At 43.9% G+C, this 20884-nt stretch overlaps 1 protein-coding gene across 2 annotated transcripts in view; it reads right to left on the bottom strand.

Annotated features, from left to right (window-relative positions):
* LRIG2 (leucine rich repeats and immunoglobulin like domains 2) overlaps positions 1–12311 on the bottom strand; it is a 48030-nt gene extending 35719 nt beyond the window's left edge. The window contains exons 1-2 of one of the 2 annotated variants that reach the window (XM_037038938.1): positions 11664–11748; positions 8198–8323 (exon numbers count right to left, since the gene is read on the bottom strand). Coding sequence is in view for 1 of the 2 variants with exons in the window: in XM_037038937.1 (XP_036894832.1) it covers positions 11664–11902 (239 nt within the window). In the remaining variant the exon portion in view is untranslated. Of the gene's footprint in view, positions 1–8197; positions 8324–11663 lie in introns of both variants that reach the window. The other variant, XM_037038937.1, reaches the window with a different exon arrangement.
* Between the last annotated feature and the right edge of the window lie 8573 nt (positions 12312–20884).

The following is a 20884-nucleotide window of genomic DNA, read 5'->3' as shown; positions in this document are numbered from 1 at the left end:
ACTGCCCACGAGTTAGTACCACTGTAAAAACCCCAACACACACTGGCTGTTGACCCTGTTGTTCTTCCATCACTGCTAGGAGAGCAGCATGGGAACTCAGCCCACCGGGCCAACCTGTCCTTACCCCCCTTGGAGGGGCAGCCTTCCAAACAGGGCATTAGCCACTCATCTTGGAGCCGCCACCCACAGACCAAGCAGCTCCTGTTGGTCGGTTACACACTGTCCGTGGGGGCAGTGCCCACGGGACCACAGAAGCTAGTACAGCTCCAAAGTCAGTCAGGGAAGGACTCTCTGTCCTTCAGTCTCTCCGTGCATTCCCCAGGTGGCACAGTGACCATGCCTAAACCATTTCCATTTTCTACGGACTCTTCTGAGCACCACTGGAGTGTATATCTGACATTATGCAAGACATCATGGTATTTCAGGTTTCACAATTATTTTATGACTTTTAGTCATCATGGTGGTTTCAATTAATGTCCAAGAACAAGCAAATAATTGCCCTTCAAATGGAATGCTCCAGTCCAAAGTCTCCAGATCACAGTCGCTCCAGAGACACTCAGAGGCTTGTGCCCTAAGCCCCATCTGCTGCGTGCACGCAGGGCCACCACAAGGAGAATGTGTCTGTACCAGCACTACACCTTCCACTGGACATTGCGTGGTGCGGGCAATCTTACTGGTTCCCATTTAGAATGTCCGACTAATGTTGTCTGAAGGGTGGGTTTATATGCCTTCGGTTTTACAATATCAGGTAGAGGAAACACTCCCCAGTCAGATACATTGTTCGCCTCCATGATACAATCAAGTATAAGCCTCTTCAAACATGCATGCTACAAACTTTGACCTCACAGTCCTTGCTGTAAGCCCCATTAGGACTTATTAATAGGTTTTGGTTTTACAATACCACATAGGGATAAGTGTTCCCCAGTCAGATATAACATAATTTCCATAATAAATTCACATAAAGGAGACACAATTTCTTTACATAAAGCCTATTTAACATTGCAACTTTTGTATCTCTCAACTACACCATGGCTTCACCAATGGGTTTGGTACCACCATGTATGTAAGAGGTTCCCATATCAAGGAATCCTGAAGACTTCTCCAACTCCTGACCATTTTACCCACTCTTACACAAGAAGCTTTGGACTAACCCTCCCCCGCCCCCGCCCCCATCAGTTCAGCCAAGCTACTCTGGCCCTTATGTCAATTTTTATCTAATTTAATCTGCCTGACCAGTATCTCAAGCAATTGCTGGTCAGGTTTCTCACTGTAACCTCTGCTTTTGGACCTTTAATCCCACCAAACTGAAGTAAATAGAGCAGACTTGTTTGGGGCTCTCTGAAGTTGAAGACCAGGAGAGCCTTCTGGCACGCCCAAACCTAGGTAGTCCTACATTAAAACTTTTGTTTTTAGCCCATCAATGTCTGTTTGATTCACCCCACTTCTTAATAACCCTCTAAAGCTTTCTATTCTGCTGGGGGGAAATCCAGTGATTCTTCCTTTTCTTTTTCCTTCATTTTGTCCCTAACATATTTGCTTTATTCACTTTTTTAAGACCAGTGCACTGACTCTCTCTTCTGCTTTTACTCATCCACCTGTTCAGTTAACCTAATGTTTCTATTAGCATCTGAGACCCAGTCGCAAAGCTGAGACAGCAGCTTCCCTGACTACCCCCTGGTTCTGCAGCAGTCAGGTTATACGGGGTGTCTGTGAAAAAGAGTCCCCCTCACCTGCAGTATTTACCATGAACTCAGTAACAGGTATATTCAGCAGGTAAATATTGTTATCATAAAGATAATACCACAAGGCTAATATAGAAAACTGACCATTTACTTTATCGAGAGGTGTGTTCCACTTGGCATTTATGGGGCAAATGGGCAGGCAGTCCCTTTCTCAGGGTAGAAAGAACTTGCAGGGGCGCTGAGGCAGCCCACCAGCCTGGCTGTTCCCTCGGAAATAACCTTTGTGCCTGGGTCACATACAGCCACCTGTGAGTGCTCCAGGATGAGCTATAAATGCTCCATCAACCAAGCATGCTCTTCCTCTACTGCAGTATTTAAAACCAGATACTGCTCCTAAATTAATTACTCTTGCGGTAGATTTTAGTAAAGGTTCTTCTGGAAGCTGCTAGTCATCCAAAAAATGAAACCACTCCTTCACACCATACTCCCTGGTTTCATCCAGTTTCTTGGTTTTGCCCTTCCCACATACCACCTTTCTTGGTGACCAGAGGTCTAGAGGTCCTTCCCGCTGTCCTTGCCTAACCTCTCCCTTGGAGGTCAGCTTTGAGGATAGTGGCCAAAGCTCAGACCCTCTGAAATCTGAGCTTGTTCTAGCATCAAGGTCTGACCCAGCACTCTCTTTTAATTCCATGTTCGCTATTAGAGGTAATAACCAAAGGACTGAACCAATGCTCTGGTTATTGGATCCATCTCTAAATTCCCCGATAACGTCTACCTTTAGTAACCGAGAGCCGCACAGCCTACTGCTCCACGCCATGGACGACCACATGACCTGAGGAATCGAAGGTTCCACACCCCCCTACTCCTTTATCCTTTCTTTTCCCCAACCGCATTTCCGTGAGCCAGAGCCATTCTAGCAAATCTCATTTCTGTGACACCAAATGTCGAGGAAAAAAACTGTGTCAAAAGGAGAAAATATTCTATGGCATTTGCTAAAACCCAGTAAGACCTTATTCAAGGTGGTACAGGTTATCTCTGTTGGTACAGGGACCAATGTGATGAAATTTGTCTATGGAGGGAGAGATAGGGCTCAACTCAGAATACTGCATGGTCAAGCGGGAACTTATATTCGAGGAGCAGGTGGTCGGCCAAGGCCAGTGATGGAAAATTACTAAGAGGCAACACCCGGGAGGAGGGAGGGTTCTGGCTAACAGACCTAACAGAATTCTTCCCAAAGAAAGGCCGGGGTGATCAACCATCACCTGGGGGACAGTGGAAGATGAGAACTTTAATCAGATATCAAGGGTGGGGGCTTCCTGCTAAAATAACTTAGTGGAGTGCTTGCTCAAACTGCGCTTTACAAGGAAGTACACAGATGGGCCTAGGAGGACCACTTTCAGGAGTCTAAAATTTGGTCAAGCAAAGAATCTTTGTCAGTACTCTCTCTTGTTCGAGGAAAGAGCATTTTTCTTTCCTCTGAATAGTATCGGTCTATTTTCTCGCTCAGCAGCCTTTGTTCACCAAGGACCAGGTGGGTTTCTGCTGGGACTTGGTGCTGGAGGACGTGTGCACGGCGGTGCCAGCAGTGAGGCATTTAATGGGGAGCGTTTCTATGGGAGTAAAAGAAAATGAAAAATTAATAGTCAGAAACTCAGCTCCTGAGTCCAGAGGGCAGCAAGCTGAGATTTTTCAGATCTGAATTTGAAGCATCTCTGAACGACAAAGTGAGAATGATGCAGCTATCTGAAGAATTTCCCGGCTTGCAGTCTGAATGTCTCCGGTGACACCGTCGGGTGTTCTGCTGGACTCTGAGTGGCCCATTCAGCGGCAGGCACAAAGGTTGCCCACACACAATCTGCTGTGGTCATTATTTTTTAAGTTTGTATCAAGTCGTTCAGCTTCAGCTTGTAGGGTTTCCGGAAAGGGGCAGTTTTAGTTTTCAGTGATGCCAAGATAGGAGGGCAGGAGAAAAGTTGGAAAGATTAGTTTGGTGAGTTATAGCAGGTATTAGAGGACACAGAGAATTGGGAATTTGGTAAACACTGGCAAAATGTGCAAGATGGACTCCACCATAGTACACTATAGTTCTGTATTGAAACAAAAAATTTTTTTTCCTCTACAGTCATACTTTTAATTCTTGTGCACAAAATAATTGTGCTCTCATTAGATTTGTCCCAATTTTTTACATAAGTGCAGCAAGGGTACCGACTGACCATATAGGCTCTTTGTTAGTTTACTTTTGCTGGAACTCTTCATAAGAAATCTCAGATTAGACTTTTAAAAGCCTCTCAAGGCTAGGAGGTCAATCCAGAAATTAGCCACCAGACTCTGCCTCCCATACCTAGAGATTTGGGTAAATCCCTCCTAACAAATCCTGAGGTTCCCAGGCCTATGAGAAAGTGACCTTCCACCCTGGCTGGCGTGGCTCAGTGGACTGAATGCCGGCCTGCAAACCGAAAGGTCACCAGTTCCATTCCCAGTCAGGGCACATGCCTGGGTTGCGGGCCAGGTCCCCATTTGGGCGGGGTGTGAGAGGCAACCGATCCATGTATCTCTCCCACATCAATGTTTCTCTCTCTTTCTTTCTCCCCATCCTTTCCCTCTCTCTAAAAATAAGTAAATTAAGTCTTTTTTTTAAAGTGACCTTCCTTCCTCACGTGTAAGGCTGGGAACCCTCTAAGCCAGACACCAGAGCAGTTTTTCCAAGAGCACTGGCTCAGTTCCATGCAGTTAACTCTTGTTCTGCCTGTTCTTGGGCAGAACTGTTTTATGAACTCATTGACTTCCGCATCAGTTCTGGAAACGCTCAGTCCAGTGGCACAGCGAAAAGTCACTCAACTGATGCCGTCATGGGACATCCTGGCCTACAGCTGACTGTAAGTGTTTTCAGAGAAGAATGAGAGTAAAACAACTTGTCTGTGAATGAAAAAGATTTTTAAATGGCTGTGGCTGACGTTCTAGTCAGAGTTCATTTGATAAGGGAATTGGGCTCTTCCTGCAGCATACGACACTTTGACCTGATGAACAGAAATCTGTCAATATGGTTGTTGTCTATGAACTCCACGTATTTCTGAAATACATCAGTAACACATACCCATACATACATAACCTAAGAAGGGCCGTCATCATTTCTTATATGTCAATGCTTCCCAGGGAATTTAACACACCAAATAAACCTGGTCAGTGTAACACATCTCCTCTCACAACACAAGAGACAGATTCTTTGAGATTTTGCTAGGGGCTCTCTAGAAAATCTCTGGGTTATTAGTTTGAGGTCAAAAAAACTCCATTTGGAATTTGATTTTGGAAAATGGTCAAAAATGTCAAAAGGTTATAAACACCTGACTAAATAAGATCACAGGTCACTATGAAACAATACTTAGTGATTCATTTAAACAAAGTGACAAACTACTTCAAAGGCAAAACCAGAAAATACAGTTGTTTAAAAAAAAAAAGCTCTTTGAATATCGAGAAGACTCATGTTTTCTTTCTTTTCTTTTTTAAAAAATACCATCTGATAAAGACAACACAAAGCACAAGAAATTAAGCTTTTTACAATTCTTTTAAGATTTTATTATTTACTTCTAGAGAGAAAAAAAAGAGAGGGAGAAAGAGAGGTAGAGAAACATCAATGTTTGGTTGCCTCTCGCACGCCCACAACTGGGGACCAGTCCTCAACCCAGGCATGTGCCCTGACTGGAAATCAAAGCAGTGACCTTTGGTTTGCAGACCAGCGCTCAATCCACTGAGCTACACCAGTCAGGGCTACAACTTCCTAATGAGAGCAGACCAATATTCCAAGAAAACGTCAGCATTCTAGTTTTATATCAATACACTTACAATAATTAAGTTCAATTTTTCAACTTATAAATAATTCCATTCAATCTTAGCAACTTGACCACTCATCAAACTCCTTTTCTACAAATCTTCTACAACTATTTTTCTAATATCCATTCAGTTTTTGTCCTGTATCTCTCTTTCTCATTCCGCAACTAGCAGTCAGTCTATCTTAAAATAAAATTACTTTTCGCAGTTCGATTCCCAGTCAGGGCACATGCCTAGGTTCCAGGCCAATTCCCAGTGGGGGCCAGTTCCCAGCAGGCGATGCACGAGAAGCAACCATACATTCGTGTTTTTCTTCCTCTCTCCTTCCCTTCCCCTCTTAAAAATAAATAAATATATATTTTTAAAAATTACTTTTTCCCCCTGAACAAAATACATACACTTTGCATACTTTAATGTATGCAAAGTGTATGTATTTAAACTGCTTTTTTTTAAACAAAGTTGCTTCTCTTCGTTCCTATGATTTCTAGTAATTTCATTCACATCTAATAATTACAATTTTTAACTATTCGTAGCCTTTCCTTTACAGGGAAAAACTAGAAAGTAGATGACTGTGGTCTGTCATATATTCATATTCTACAGACCAATTTATGAATACTCAATTTCACAATTTCTAGAGGCATTCGATTCCTCACAGTACAATTCTGCAATGTGGCAAAGGGCCCCTGTACTAATAGACCCAAATATCTTTAGCTTCTACTAGATAAAAACAAAATGCCAAAAATATATAAACTTATACTTAGGTTCAGTAATGAATATTTCAGTAGTTTATCTTACTTAAAGAAGACCAAAATTTTTATTTTAGGCAGACGTAACACTAAACAAAGCTAGCTATCATCTTACATTATTTACCTATTACCTATTTTTAAAAATATTTTATTTACTTATTTTTAGAGAGAGGGGGCAGGAAGGAGAAAGAGAGGGAGAGAAACATCAATGTGTGGTTGCCTCTCATGTGTCCCCTACTGGGGACGTGGCCTGCAACCCAAGCATGTGTCCTGACTGGGAATTGAACTGGTGACCATTTGCTTCACAAGCCTGTGCTCAATCCACTGAGCTACACCCGCCAGGGCTTCTATTACCTATTTTTACAACATAATGCATGTTAAGCAGTCAAAAAGGCAAATACCTAAAAGGTTAAATATGCATGGTCTTTCTCCCTATTTCTTTTTGTACTGATGTGCTTAAAATACATCAAGCAATTTATTTTTATTGTATACTTTATTCTTAGTTTGGATTTATAGTTTTATAATCCTAACAAGCTACCTTAAATACCTATCTGTATTGGGCACAGGTAACAAGCTTGTTTGACTAGCAAACCTAGGCAGAAAAACCGTTGCATGCCTGCGTTATACTTCATGCTGACAAGTCTAAAGACATGCCTGTCCTTATGTTACCAACAACTTTCACATTAGCTTTATTCATGAAAAATTCTCCTGGATCATGTAAAGTTAAAACATTGGCTTAGTTTCTCTATTTCTGAGACCTTCTAGAACATTCGATTTACATTGAGTACTCATTTATCTCTAAGCCAATTTGCACAGAACCCCTTCAAGACACTTTTTAAATTAAGTGGGTAATACCATTTAGAGATAGAAAAATATCATACACCTATAATGTAAGTACACAAATAGAAATCTTATGGCTTACATTCTAATATTTCAGCCATCAGTACAAACTCACTGATTCATAAATCATTAACTCTTGTCTTTCCTCAACTTTGTATTTTTATGCAAACTGTGTTTCTGGCAAAAGGGACAAGTTAGGTTATCTGTTACCAGTTTTGTAGAGTCTGCCTTCCAGACCCTCCCTTGCCCTGATACGTAATCTTCTGGAGGCTGTGGACCAAACTGCAGGTGATCAAGGAGACATCTAACAACTTTCTGGATGTTTCCAAAGCTCATTCAACTAACCAAACACCCTGCCTACTTCCGAACAGCCTTTTCCTTTTTGGCCTCAAGTAGCTGCTTTTGTGGGTTCCTAAGTCCCTTCACAGCCCCCAGGGGAGAGCAGGGAGCCCAGAGTTCAAGTGACTACAGGCAGGGAAAAGGGTCAGAGGGGTTTGGAGGGAGACATACCAACGGATTCAAGGGAACTGGAGGGAAGACTGAAGGTGCTCAGAGGAGAAATTAGCAGCAGAAGGAATGGAAAAGGAGACATCTTAGGGGAGCCAGTGGGAGGAGATGTCAAGTTTCCCAAAGAGGCCAATGAAGTTCCACACTATTCTCAGCAAAAGCACGCCAACACAAATGGAAGTTCACAGAACTGGTGGAGAGGACAGCCAGCAGGGGTTCGACAAGGGAGTCCTTTTCTACGGAGAAGTTTCAGGATCCAGTAGAGAAAACAGAGAGGTGTCACAGAGAGAAAGACTGCCAGTGCGAGAAGTCAGGAAATAATCAAAAAGAAAGCCAGAAGTGACTTCCAGCCCAGTGGGTATCTTTCAAACAAAGAAGCCTAGGGCTCTAACCCAACTTCTTGCAAACAGCTGCTTGCCTGGGACTCTAAAGGACCTTCTCACCAACAGGAATACCTGGGGCCCTAACCCAGTCTGGGTTTATCTGGGGCTCTATCCTCTCCTCCAGTCTACACTCTGACTCTTAAGAGTCAAAAGTCTGTCCTTACCAGCTTACACGGACATTTGTCCGGAGCAATGGCTCAGGAGTCGGACTCACCAATGGATCCCCGATCCATCAGTCAGGAGGAAGATAAGGGCTTCAAAGGTATGCACTTAGGGTCCTGGGTGAGAGGTCCGGGGGTCCAATGATGAATCTGATCCTATCGGAGTTGTGGCACCATAACTGTTAAAAGGAAAAAAAGATTCAATGATACTTGTTAAAGCATGGTAAGGAAGACTTTGGGGAATGGAGAGCTAGGCACAGGGACCACTGCAATGAAATTTTTTAATGTAAGTAAGACAGTGGGCTCAACTCCAAATACCTACTGCCTGTGTATATGGCAATTTAAAGCTCAGGAGCAGCGTGGGGTCAAGTGGATGAAAAACTAAGAGAAAACAACAGACATAAGAGGGTTCTGACTAACCAGACCAAACAGGACTCTGGCTGGGAGCAGGTCAGGGTGATCAGACCCCACCTGGGACATGGTATAGGGCACAAGTGGCAAACACAAGGCCTGCGGGCCGAATCCGGCCTCCATCTTGTTGTTTTGTGCGGCCTGGCACCTTGTTTCTACCCAGCGGCAGTGTCCAGCTCCTTGCCCTTAGTTAAGGAGCAGTTCCGTTTATACAGTCCTAAAGTTACATTCGGCCCTTTGAAAGCAGCCATGAGGCCGATGTGGCCCCCAGTGAGAATGAGTCTGACACCCCTGGTATAGGAGAAGAATCCAATCAAATTATGGAGGGTAGTGCCTTCTTGCTAAACTGATACAGCAGGGTTCCTGCTGAAATTGCATTTTACAAGGATGTGCACAGATGGCCTAGGAGAAAGTTCAGGAGCCTGACTAAACTTTGATGAAGCAAAGAATTGTCACATTTCTTCCTTTACTCACACACAGAATACTTCTGACACCGATGGGCTTTTTTCTTCCCCATGCCAACCACTTCTCCGACACCGGCCAGGTGTCTTGCAATTCAATTCAGACACTAACTGGAGTTAGTGCAGACCTACCTCACAGGGTAAGGGCTCTCAGTTCCACAACACTGCACCCCACTTCAGCCACCAACCACAATCAGTAGGACCCCACAGTACCCACAACTTCTGTCCCACTTGGCTACAAATTGGAGGTTCCCATACCCCGTCATTAGATTCAATCACCTGATAGAACAGCTCACGGAACTCAGAGAAATACTCACTACATTTATTGGTTTATTACACAGTAAAAGCCACTATAAAGGGCACTAACAGTTAAATGAAGAAATACATAGGGAGAGGTCCAAAAGGGTCCAGCAAAGGAGCTTCTGTCCCTGTGGAGTCGGGGTGCACCACCTTCATGGCACATAAATGTGCTCACCAACCCAGAAACTGTCTGAACCTGAGATTTGGGGATTTTTTATTTTGACTTCCTCACAGAGACATAATTAACTATTAGCTCAATCTGCAGCCCCTCTCCCCTTCCAGGATGAAAAGGAGTGGGGCTGAAAGTCCGAAACTTCTAGCGACAGACTGGTCTTTCTAGTGACCAGACCCCATCCTGAAGCCATCCAGGAACCCACCAAGAATTGCCTCATTCGATCAAAAGACACTTCTATCACCCAAAATGACAAGGGTCTTAAGAGCCCTATGTCAAGAAACAAGGTCAAAGACCAAATATTAGAAAGAAGGCTCCTTCTAGTACTCTTATCACTTGGGAAATTGTAAGAGCTTCAGGAGCTCTGTGCCAGGATCGGGGGGCAGATATATTTCAAAAACCAGGATTAATGAACTTCTTCTACGATCTTTTTGATGATGGCCACAAGTCTGAGCATTGGAGTTTGAATCACTATTACATTTAAGCATTACATGTGCTTTAAAAATTCAAAATTACATAAAGAAACCCATGTGCACCAGGTGGTTTAATTGCTGAAGACTGTTACATTTCTCAGTTTAAAACTGCACAATCCCATCTTTCAATATTCTAGCAGTTCTTCTGCTAATGTAAAACTTTCCACCCAATTACATTTCTAGAACAGAACTGCTCTCCAAGGCATTTCACTTAAACTGAAAATGTCGATTTCATTCTAGAACATTACAAAATTTTGAACATCATTTGGCTTCAAGAAATTTATCTTGATTAAACAAAAATCAAACCTAGTCATAGAACACATATATCTTACATAAAAGTATTTCTAATTACTGTTTACATACCATTGGAGGATCTTAATTTATCTCAGTGACAACTAAATGAAGCTGTGTTGTTTTTAAACCTGCACCAGATTTATTCTGTCATAATCAGGTAGCTGTTCCAAGAATTTCTTAGAAAAAAGGCATGTGCTGCATTACAAAGATGCTGTGCTAGGTTTAATTCAGACTATGTTACATACTGATATGAATTTCTAAATTTTATTTGCATCAACAGAACCAGAAGGGTGTCACAGCTCAAAACAGAAAACATTATATTACATGTCTATCTACCACAGCATTTTGCTGTTTAAGTTACCTTAATTTTCTTAAGGAATTTGAGGTAGCTTTCTTTCCTATCTATCCTAATCTATTTGCAAATGCATGAAATGACCTCTGCAGCGGAAAGGAACCTTGCATTTGTATACTATTTCCCACTACAAATCCAAAGAGACCCTCATATTTTAATTGCACCTAAAGCTAGTCTTTTCTGTGACAACTCTCTTTTGGATCCGACTGTACTAGAAGGCAGTCAATTAATAAAGGAATTGCTCAGTTAGCGGCAGAGAAACAACTGTGTTAGTGGTTAAGAAGCCCCGTAATTGCAGCATTTATTACCTACTGTTGCTCCCAATGCCACCAGGCTGACTCAGACCAGTGAGCTCTCCAGGGGCCACTAGCACAGGCCCGTCAGAAAGAGCACTGGGCAGTGGAGTCTCCAGAAGAATTCAACCAATCACTGCACTTGCTCGTCATACATAAACAGAGAGGGCTGATTTTTTAGGTTCTTTGCTACAACAAATGCACTGAAAACAGTTAGAGCATGACATGATTTGGGAAAGAATGCTCCTTCCCTAAATTAGACCAAGGATGCTACTTATAAAAGATAACGTGTTCCGGGCAGTACTGGCTCTCCTCGCACATTTTAGTTTGAACCTTGTTACAGCACAAATCGAGCCAAAATGCGAAAGACAGTCCGTGTGTCTTCGGCGGTCGTGGTTGTAAAATCACGTGCCTGGGGACCCATTCAGGCCGACGTACACCCTGGACTGGATGATGCAGCCCCAAGTGGGCGAGGAGCCCCAACCATCTGGAGCCAGTGCCGGTCGCCAGGACAAGTGACGCCTTAACAACATCCCCACCCACGCTCCTCCCCAGCCCAGGGCTCATAGCCTCCGCGGCCCCCAAATTTTAACTCCAGAACCTCAACAATCGCCCGCCAAGTTCACCACACTGTAATGGCCTCTCTCTTCACACCTTAGGCTCCCGACCGCGCCCTCCGACCAGGCCTCTCCCCCTCCGGTCCCCTTGGGAAGGGAGCTGCCCTTTCCTCAGAACCCCAACCCCGCCCCGCAGCCCCACTCACAGGCTGGCAGCGTTGGGGGGCAGTGGGCTCGACAGTACCCTCCAGCTCGGCGCTGGCAGTTTCCTGCGACTGCAGTCCAGCAAAGAGGGGCGGCAGGTGCAGGGCGCGGGGCAGCCGCCCGCCCGGGGGGCCGGCAGCAGGAGGACGAAGGCCTGGGCAACGAAAAGGAGCCGGGAAAGAGGTCGGGACCCACACTGCAGCAGCGGCTCCTCCCGGACGCCTCGGGGCGCCGGCGCCATTTTCCTCCCCGACCTGGACCCCGCCGACGAGAGCAGCCAGCTGGAAGGGGCAGCTCCGCGGAGACGTTTGGCGGCTGCAAGGCCACCCGAAGCCCCGGCTGTCGCCCGTATCCTCTGAAGACAGGCGAGGGGCGGACACAGCAAAGCAGTGGGGGCGGCGACCCAAGACACACAGCTGAGGCCTACACGACGAAGCTCCTCCGCCCCGCCCCACAGCGCATCGGCTCACGCACAGGAGCCAACCAATCCTGCTTCAGGACGAGATTGCGTGGAAGGCGGGACTCCGTCTAGGGGGCGGGGCCGGAGCCCACGGGTTCCTAAGGATGACTGCTGGTGTTGGGCACTTCGAGGCGATTCTTTGGGGTGTGGTGGCCCTTGCTCCGCTGGATGGCGCAGTAGCTCCTTAAGAGGGGCGTGAGGTGCTGGGAGTGTGAAGACCCACCTTGGACTGTATCTGCTGAAGCCGCAGTTTTCAACCTGGGTACTGCAAGAATTTTTAAAACATGCAGTACCTGACTGTTTAGTCAGGGGCACTGGCCTATTTTTCCCTTAGATTGTCAAATAAAAAAATGAGGGTAGCCAACACAATAGTCCTCTGGTGTGACTGTCTCGTCTTCAACCATAAATATATAGGTTGGAGGAGAATGACGGTGGGGAATAGAACAACTGTAATGGTATAATCAATAAAATATATTTAAATAAAATAAATAAATAAATGTATAGGTTATAATGGTCATGCATTTTACTGGTCATGCTGTATAATAAAGCTGCATCTGATTGATTAACCCTTGGTATCAGAAATCCTTATATACAAGTATAGGCACCTGATATTTTAAAAAGTCACTTTGTTGGAAACAAGGTAGGTAATTATTGGGGGGGCGGTAAATCAAACTTATGCCTATTTTTGATCAGACTGACAAAACTATAGGTATTTTTTTGGTCTGCTGCAGAATTTTACTGCAGTTTATGTATGCCATGAGATGACAAAAAGTTGAGAATCACTGTGCTATAGTAATAGAAAGGATCTTTTATTCTCTCCGGGCTTAGAGAAAGTGGAATGGCAAGGGAGCTGCCTTCCATGTCGAAGACATGAAAGTGGCCTGGGATCCTTCATCTGGCCCACCACCTCCAGAGCCCATTTGGGGCTTCCTCCGCCCACTTCTGCTTGTCTGCAGTTGGTGCAGTCCTGCCAGTGGGCGGCAACTTCCAGTCTCCTAACAGCGCTGTGGATGGACGGACCTGTAAACTCCTGAAGGCAGAGTTTATTCATCTTTACTCATGGTTATTCATCTTTCTACCTCTATTTTCTACTCTGGCTCAGAGTTCAGTAAATGATGGGACAGCACCTGCAAGGCACATCTCTAAGGAAAATACTCTTCTTTCCTCTGTTTTGGAGAATGCTGCCCTATATACACACAGCAAAGCAAACAAAACACGTAGAAAAGGAGAGTGTTGAAGTCCTGACTGGTGTGGTTCAGTGGATTGAGCACCAGCCTGTGAGCCAAAAAGTCACTGGTTTGATGTCTGGTTCAGGGTACATGCCTGGGTTGCAGACCTGGTCCCCAGTTGGGGGTGCACGAGAGGCAAGTAATCAAAGTATATCTTGCACCTTGATGTTTCCCTCCCTCTCTTGCCCCCTCCCTCCCTTTGTCTAAAAATCAATAAATAAAATCTTTTTTAGAAATACTTTACATTAGGATCAAGAAAATGAGGCCTAGCACTGCTTCTGCCCAACACAGTGATAGAGGGCCCACCCAGGCTGCAAAGGGTCCTTTGCAGTGCAAGCAAGAACATTAAAGGCATAAGGGTCTTAAAGGAGGAACTAAAACTACCCTTATTCATGTGGGGTATGATTATCTAAAGAAAAAATTGCAAGAGAATCTTTAGGGAAATGATTAGAAGTAGTCAAAAGTTTCAACAAGGTTGCGACTACAAGATCAATTACTAAAATCAATATTATTCCAATAAATCAGCAATTCTAAAATATAATTTTTTAAAGTTAGGACTTGCAAAGCAGTAATATCTAAAGGATATCTATGCCCTGGCTGGTGTAGCTCAGTGGATTGAGCACAGGCCNAGGCCTAGCACTGCTTCTGCCCAACACAGTGATAGAGGGCCCACCCAGGCTGCAAAGGGTCCTTTGCAGTGCAAGCAAGAACATTAAAGGCATAAGGGTCTTAAAGGAGGAACTAAAACTACCCTTATTCATGTGGGGTATGATTATCTAAAGAAAAAATTGCAAGAGAATCTTTAGGGAAATGATTAGAAGTAGTCAAAAGTTTCAACAAGGTTGCGACTACAAGATCAATGACTAAAATCAATATTATTCCAATAAATCGGCAATTCTAAAATATAATTTTTTAAAGTTAGCACTTGCAAAGCAGTAATATCTAAAGGATATCTATGCCCTGGCTGGTGTAGCTCAGTGGACTGAGCACAGGCCTTCTAACCAGAGGATCACTGTTCAATTCCCAGTCAGGGCACATGCCTGGGTTGCAGGCCAGTTCCCAGCAGGGGACCCACAAGAGGCAACCATACATTGATATTTTTCTCCCTCTCTCCTTCCCTTCCCCTCTAAAGATAAATAAATAAAATCTTTTAAAAAATAAAATAAAGGATATCTAGATCAAACAAAGACATAGAAAAGAAAAAGTATATGGAGAACACTTTAAAACATTATTTAAAAGGTTTTTTTAAAGAGCTTCCATGCTTTTAGGCTGAAAAGATCATTATTATAAAGGTGTCAATTCTCCCAGGTTGATTTGTAGATTTGATACAATCCCAGCAAAAAATCCAAATGGAGGTGGCAGTTCAAGGACAGAGTAATAGCGAAGACACTTGGCGGGAAAAGATGGAGAAGAACTTGCTTCACCAGATACCAAGATGGGTTTTTAAAGCTATAGTAATTAGACAGTGTAGTATCGCCGCAGGGAAAATTAAGTAGACTGTTTTTTGGTGCCTGACAGAGCCTTCCTGAGACATTTGATTTATGACACAGGTAGAAGTTCAGATGGAAAGGACAGGCTTTGCAACAACTGGGGCTGAGATCACTCGATAGTCATATGGGAAAAAATGAGACTGGATCCTTTCTCACACCACATTCAAAAGCCAATTCAGGGCTGTCTTTTTCACTTTGGAGTAGCAAAGGATGTATGAAAATGGAAGAAATTGTTAAGTCATGAACTGTAAAATAAAAGAACGATAAATTTGAATACATTAAAAGAAATTTTCATTCACAAACAACACCATAAAAAAACTGCAACCTATATAATCAACACAGTATCCAGGATTTGCAAATAAATTCCTACAAATCATTGAAATGCAAAAGAAAATAGGCCTAGAATTTTAACGTGCACTTCAAAAGAGAAAAAAAATAGCTAACAAGCACATGAAATGTTGCTCAATCTAACTATTTGCCAGGGAAACTGAATATTAAAACCACAATGAAATACTACCATATGCATCAGATTGACAAAAAGAATAAAGATAAAAGCCCTCAGGACGGAGAACCCCTCGTGACTCTCTGTACGGGCCACGCCCACACCTTTCCACACCCGGTCCCCCCAGGCTCCCTTTTCCCTGCCTCTCTCTTTCTCCCAAGTGCCAAGGACACTCCTGTGCCTCTGGAACTTGTTTCCTGAGCCCATTTCTTCTCCAGCACACTTCTACTTCTGTGACTTAAATAAACGTTTTCTTATTGTTTGNTTCAAAAGAGAAAAAAAATAGCTAACAAGCACATGAAATGTTGCTCAATCTAACTATTTGCCAGGGAAACTGAATATTAAAACCACAATGAAATACTACCATATGCATCAGATTGACAAAAAGAATAAAGATAAAAGCCCTCAGGACAGAGAACCCCGAGTGACTCTCTGTACGGGCCACGCCCACACCTTTCCACACCCGGTCCCCCCAGGCTCCCTTTTCCCTGCCTCTCTCTTTCTCCCAAGTGCCAAGGACACTCCTTGTGCCTCTGGAACTTGTTTCCTGAGCCCATTTCTTCTCCAGCACACTTCTACTTCTGTGACTTAAATAAACATTTTCTTATTGTTCGAGTCTTGGCTCCCAATTCTTCCTTAGCCAGAACTCAAGTACCCAGTTGGCTGAACTGAGGTCTCACCCCTGGTGCTGTTTTGCTGCCAACAAGTCTTATTAGTCATTTACACTATGGTGTGAATGAGTTTGAGTGGTTTCCCATAAGAGCAGGGGCTTTTGGGAGGTTTTTGTGTGTGTGTCTGTGGGGGTGGGGGGAACCCACTTCCCAAACATGAAGGACTAATCAGTCCCAAATACCCTCTGCATCTTTTTAACATTCCCCTTTCCCCTTACCTTACCAAAATGCAAAGCTTTTTACTAGAGAAAACAAGGCAAAATGCACATTTTCTAATAAAGCAATTACTTTGGGGGGAAAAAAACTACAAAGCCTGGCAATGCAGAGTGTCACTAAGACAGTGGAGCAGTGAGGTGTCTCATCGAAGGCCAGTGGGGGCAGGAATCAGCATAACCACTCTGGAAACAGCATAAAAGGAAACACCCACACATCATGATCCCACAACTCCACATCTTGGTATACACCGCAGAGACAGGCATGCGCACACACCTGGTTACAGGTGCCAACATGTGAGAGCCACATGATAATAGTTGCCAGAGACTGGAAACAAGCCAAATATAATGTTGAGCCAAAAATCCAAATTGCAAAAGAGTGCATACTGCATTATTCTTTTCATATAAAGCTTACATACAAGAAAGGCTATTTCATTTAGAGATGCATACACAGGCAGTGAAACTGTAAAGAAAAGCAAAAAAACCGACAAAAGTCCGTTGTGACTGGTAAGCAATTGTGGGGGCGACTTTCCTCACAAGTCTCCCCAGCCACCACAGATGAGAGTAATCATGACTGAGACATGATGTGATCTGCTTAGGGAGGAGAGGTGGACAATTTCCCAGAGGAAAAAGGCCATGAGCAGTGGCCAGTTTCTCAGGGGAAAAATGCATTGAGCCCCCTCCTCTAGGGGCTTTTATTGAGTTGTAATACACAGGAATACCGGGTGGCAAAGATCAAACAGTAGATAACATTTCAAAGAAATATGAGGGCTTAGTATGAGTCAGAGTCTGTCAGGAAGAGTTTTAGGGTTTCCTGCTCAAACCCTTTACATATGAATGAAAGCACTCTTAGCAGAGCAGATTTCACAGGTTTATCAGGAAGTCTTTGTGATGCCAGATTTTTCCCCAGGACATGCTCTAGCAAGGCAAGGAGCTGCACCCTTCCCCATCAGGTATTCAGGCTTAAGGGTATTAGAGCCAGGAAGCGCTTCTCTCAGAGAACAGGGGACTCGGGCTATGTCAAAGCCAGGGAAAAAGAGTACATTGCTCTTTGTTGCAGCCCCCACCCCGAGTCCTTCCATGAAGGCCTCCCAAGTGATCGAGTCTGGCTTAGGTTGCCCCCCGCCGTAAGGGGTCTTACCTGTCATTGACTTCTGACCAAGCTTTGGGGGCAGGGAGAGGAAACTGAGGCAGCGTTTGCTACCGGAGACAAGCTTTGTCTCCTGCGGCTGGCACTCCAGAGGTTGTCCCTCACCCTTAGCCACAAGGGGTCTAGATACAGTTCCTAGAACCAGGCCGAGCGGTCTACAACAAGCAGTATTATAGGGGACTTCTGGCATTCCAGTAGCATTGTGTTTTCTTGACCTGGGTAGTGGTTACATGGATTTCGTTTTACAATCTCAATGTAGATGCCTATGTCTTAAATTTTATAATGGAAAGGTTAGAACCCTGGCTATTGTAGCTCAGTGGATTGAGCAGAGGCCTGAGAACCAAAGGGTCACTGGTTCGATTCCCAGTCAGGGCACATGCCTGGGTTTCAGGCCAGTTCCCCAATTGGGGATGTGCGAGGGGCAACCCCACACTGATGTTTCTCTTCTTTTCTTTCTCCTTCCCTTCGCCTCTGTCTAAAGTAAATAAATAAATCTTTTTTAAAAAGGTTAGAAGTGACAATACTACCAAAATGAATCATAAAGGCAATGCAATTCTAATAAAGTGTTTTATGAAACCTGACAAGTTTCATAAATAAGAGCAAACGGCCAAGAAGAACCAAGTCTATTTTTATAAGAAAAAGTTAAGGCCTACCCTTCCAAATAGTGATCACTTCCACAAAGCAATAACACTCTATAACACTCTAGCTTTTAAGAAACTGGGGAAAAGATATAAAGATAAATGGTCAAACAGGAGAGAACAAAATGGAGAGTCCACAGAATCAAGTCATGTACGCAAGGAAAGTTGATACAAGACACAGGTCAGCCCTGACCAGTGTGGCTCAGTTGGTTAGATGTTACCCCACAAATCGAAAGGTCACCTGTTCATTTCCTAGTCAGGGCACATGCCTGGGTTGTGCGTTTGGTCCCCAGTAGGAGAGGCAACTGATTGATGTTTCCCTCCCTCTCTCTACCTCTCTCTAAAAATAAATAAATAAAATATTTCTTCAAAAAAAGACAGGATCAAATTAGAAAGCAATAAAAATGATGGATTAATTAACAAATATACTGGATAAAAGGAAACAATAAAATTAGACACCTAACTCACACAATACTGAAAATAAAACTCTAACAGCCCTGGTGATGTAGCTCAGTGGATTGAGCGCAGGCTGTGAACCAAAGGGTCACGGGTTTGATTCCCAGTCAGGGCACAGGCCTGGGTTGCAGGCCAGGTCCCCAGTGGGGGCATGCGAGAGGCAACCACACACTGATGTTCCTCTCCCTATCTTTCTCCTTCCCGTCCCCTCTCTCTAAAAATAAATAAAATCTTTAAAGAAAAGAAAACCCTAACCGAATAAAGACCTTGGGGTAGGGAGGTGTGACAGCAGCTACTCCTTGCTGACGAACCCAGTCTTCCACGACAACCAGCGTGTAGCCAGGCCCCCTTCCAACCCCCACCCCCTGCAGATGGGCCCGATAACGAAAGTCTCACAGTGGGATGTGAGCAGAAACGATGGGTGCCCCTTGCAGCACTGGGCTTTGACATCAGCTATGCCTCCCCCACACTCCCCTTCTCTTTCCTGCTGGCTGGAGTCTGAACATGGACATGACCTGGCTTTGACCGTACAAGACGGTGATACACCAACAGGATGGCAGAGCCACCAGCTGGGATGAAACTGGGTCCCTGAGTACCTGAGTACAGCAAAGCCACCTTAGCAATCAGAATACTCATCTCGGGATTCTTTGGGGAGAGAGAAATAAATGTGCCTGTTCCGTAAACAACTATGTTTTGGGGTATCTCTGTTACAGCATCTCCGTCTTCACTGGCACAGAAATATTTTGTAACCATGACTCAAAGGGAACCAATGAGATAGGAAAATGTTAATTTGAAAATTTGCATGCATTAAAATGGAAAAGATCTAACCATAAAATGCCATAATTAATGTGAAAATACAAGCCATAATTGAAAGAAAACATTTATAATGGATATTCTGAATATATATAAAAATTCCTCGAACAGTAGAGAAAAGATAACCCAAAAGAAAAATAAATAAAGGAAATTGCCCTGACTGGTGTGGCTCAGTGGGTTGTTATTGCCCCACATACTGAAAGGTCATCAGTTCGCTTCCTGGTCATGGCATATGCCTGGGTTGCAGGCCATGCCCTAAGTTGAGGGCATGTGAGATACAACTGATTGATATTTCTCTCATACTTCAATGTTTCTCTCTTTTTTCCCCTCCTTTCTCCTCTAAAAAATAAAAAAAATAAAATATTTTTTAGAAAAGAAAGAAAAAGAGCCCTGGCTGGTGTGGCTCAGTGGACTGAGTGCCAGCCTGTGGACCAAAGGGTCACCGGTTTGATTCCCAGTCAGGGCACATGCCTGGTTTGTAGGCCCGGTCCCCAGTTGGGGGCACACGAGAGGAACGTTGATGTTTCTTTCCCTCTCTTCTTCCCTCCCTTCCCCTCTCTCTAAAAGTAAATAAATAAAATCTTTAAAAAAGAAACAAAGAAAAAGAACATGAAATCACAAAAGAAACCAAATGGCCAAATAAACATAAAAAATGAGATAAATACAAAACAAAAACTACAAAAAAAAATACTATCCACATCCAAAAATCAGAAAAGTTAACAAAATATTAAAGTCTTGCAATGTGGTGGCAATGAGCAATAGGAACTCTTGGACCCAATTTTTGAGGCAGCTTAAGTCAACAGAACCACTTTGGAAAGACCTAGTAAAGATGAAGAGGCACATTAGTACGATCCAGTGACTGCACGTCTAGGTAGAGAGCCTAGAAGAATCTTGCTCATTGGTGCCAAGAGACATCCACATCAGTGTTAAGTGCAGCATTACTTGCAACAACTAAAAATTGGAAGCAACCTACATGTCCATCAACAAGAAAACAAACAGATTTCGCAGCACCAAAGATCTGTCTCAAAACTTATCCGCAAATGGAAAAAAGCAAATCACCAACGGTTAAACACAGTATGTCAAAAACACACAAAGTTAAAAATATGCAAAAAGTACTATGTACGAGTAGGTCGTAAAACCATGCATGTGGATGACAGCAAATTCAAGAATGCTGTGGCCTCTGGAGAGGTGGGGAACAGGTGCGTGCGTGCGTGCGTGCGTGCATGTGCGCGTGCGTGCAAGCGCGCGCGCGCGCACTTTGGCTTGTTCTGATTTGGGAGAAATCAGTCTCTGCCTGTGCGCCTATTTACAATTCTGTTTTAATGTCCTTCCCTCCATTGTAATTTTTTTTCAAGTTATCCTCAAACATACATCTTTGGCGCTTAAATTGCAGCATATATCACTTGAAGGGCTTGTTAATACACAAATCATTGAGCTGCACCCCCAGAATTTCTGATCCAGTGTATGTAGGGGTGTACACTTGAGAATTCACATTTCTGACAAGTTTCTGGGTGACGCTGAAACAGCAGATCCACGGACCGCACTCTGAGGACGACCATTAGGTCTGGTACACACAGCACGCACGTTTCTGCGGTTGTAGGG

This window comes from Sturnira hondurensis, unplaced genomic scaffold (assembly GCF_014824575.4).
Source record: "Sturnira hondurensis isolate 20B ecotype Veracruz unplaced genomic scaffold, ASM1482457v3 Scaffold0024822, whole genome shotgun sequence".
Taxonomy (NCBI): domain Eukaryota; kingdom Metazoa; phylum Chordata; class Mammalia; order Chiroptera; family Phyllostomidae; genus Sturnira; species Sturnira hondurensis.
This window is presented reverse-complemented; position numbering and strand designations above follow the sequence as displayed.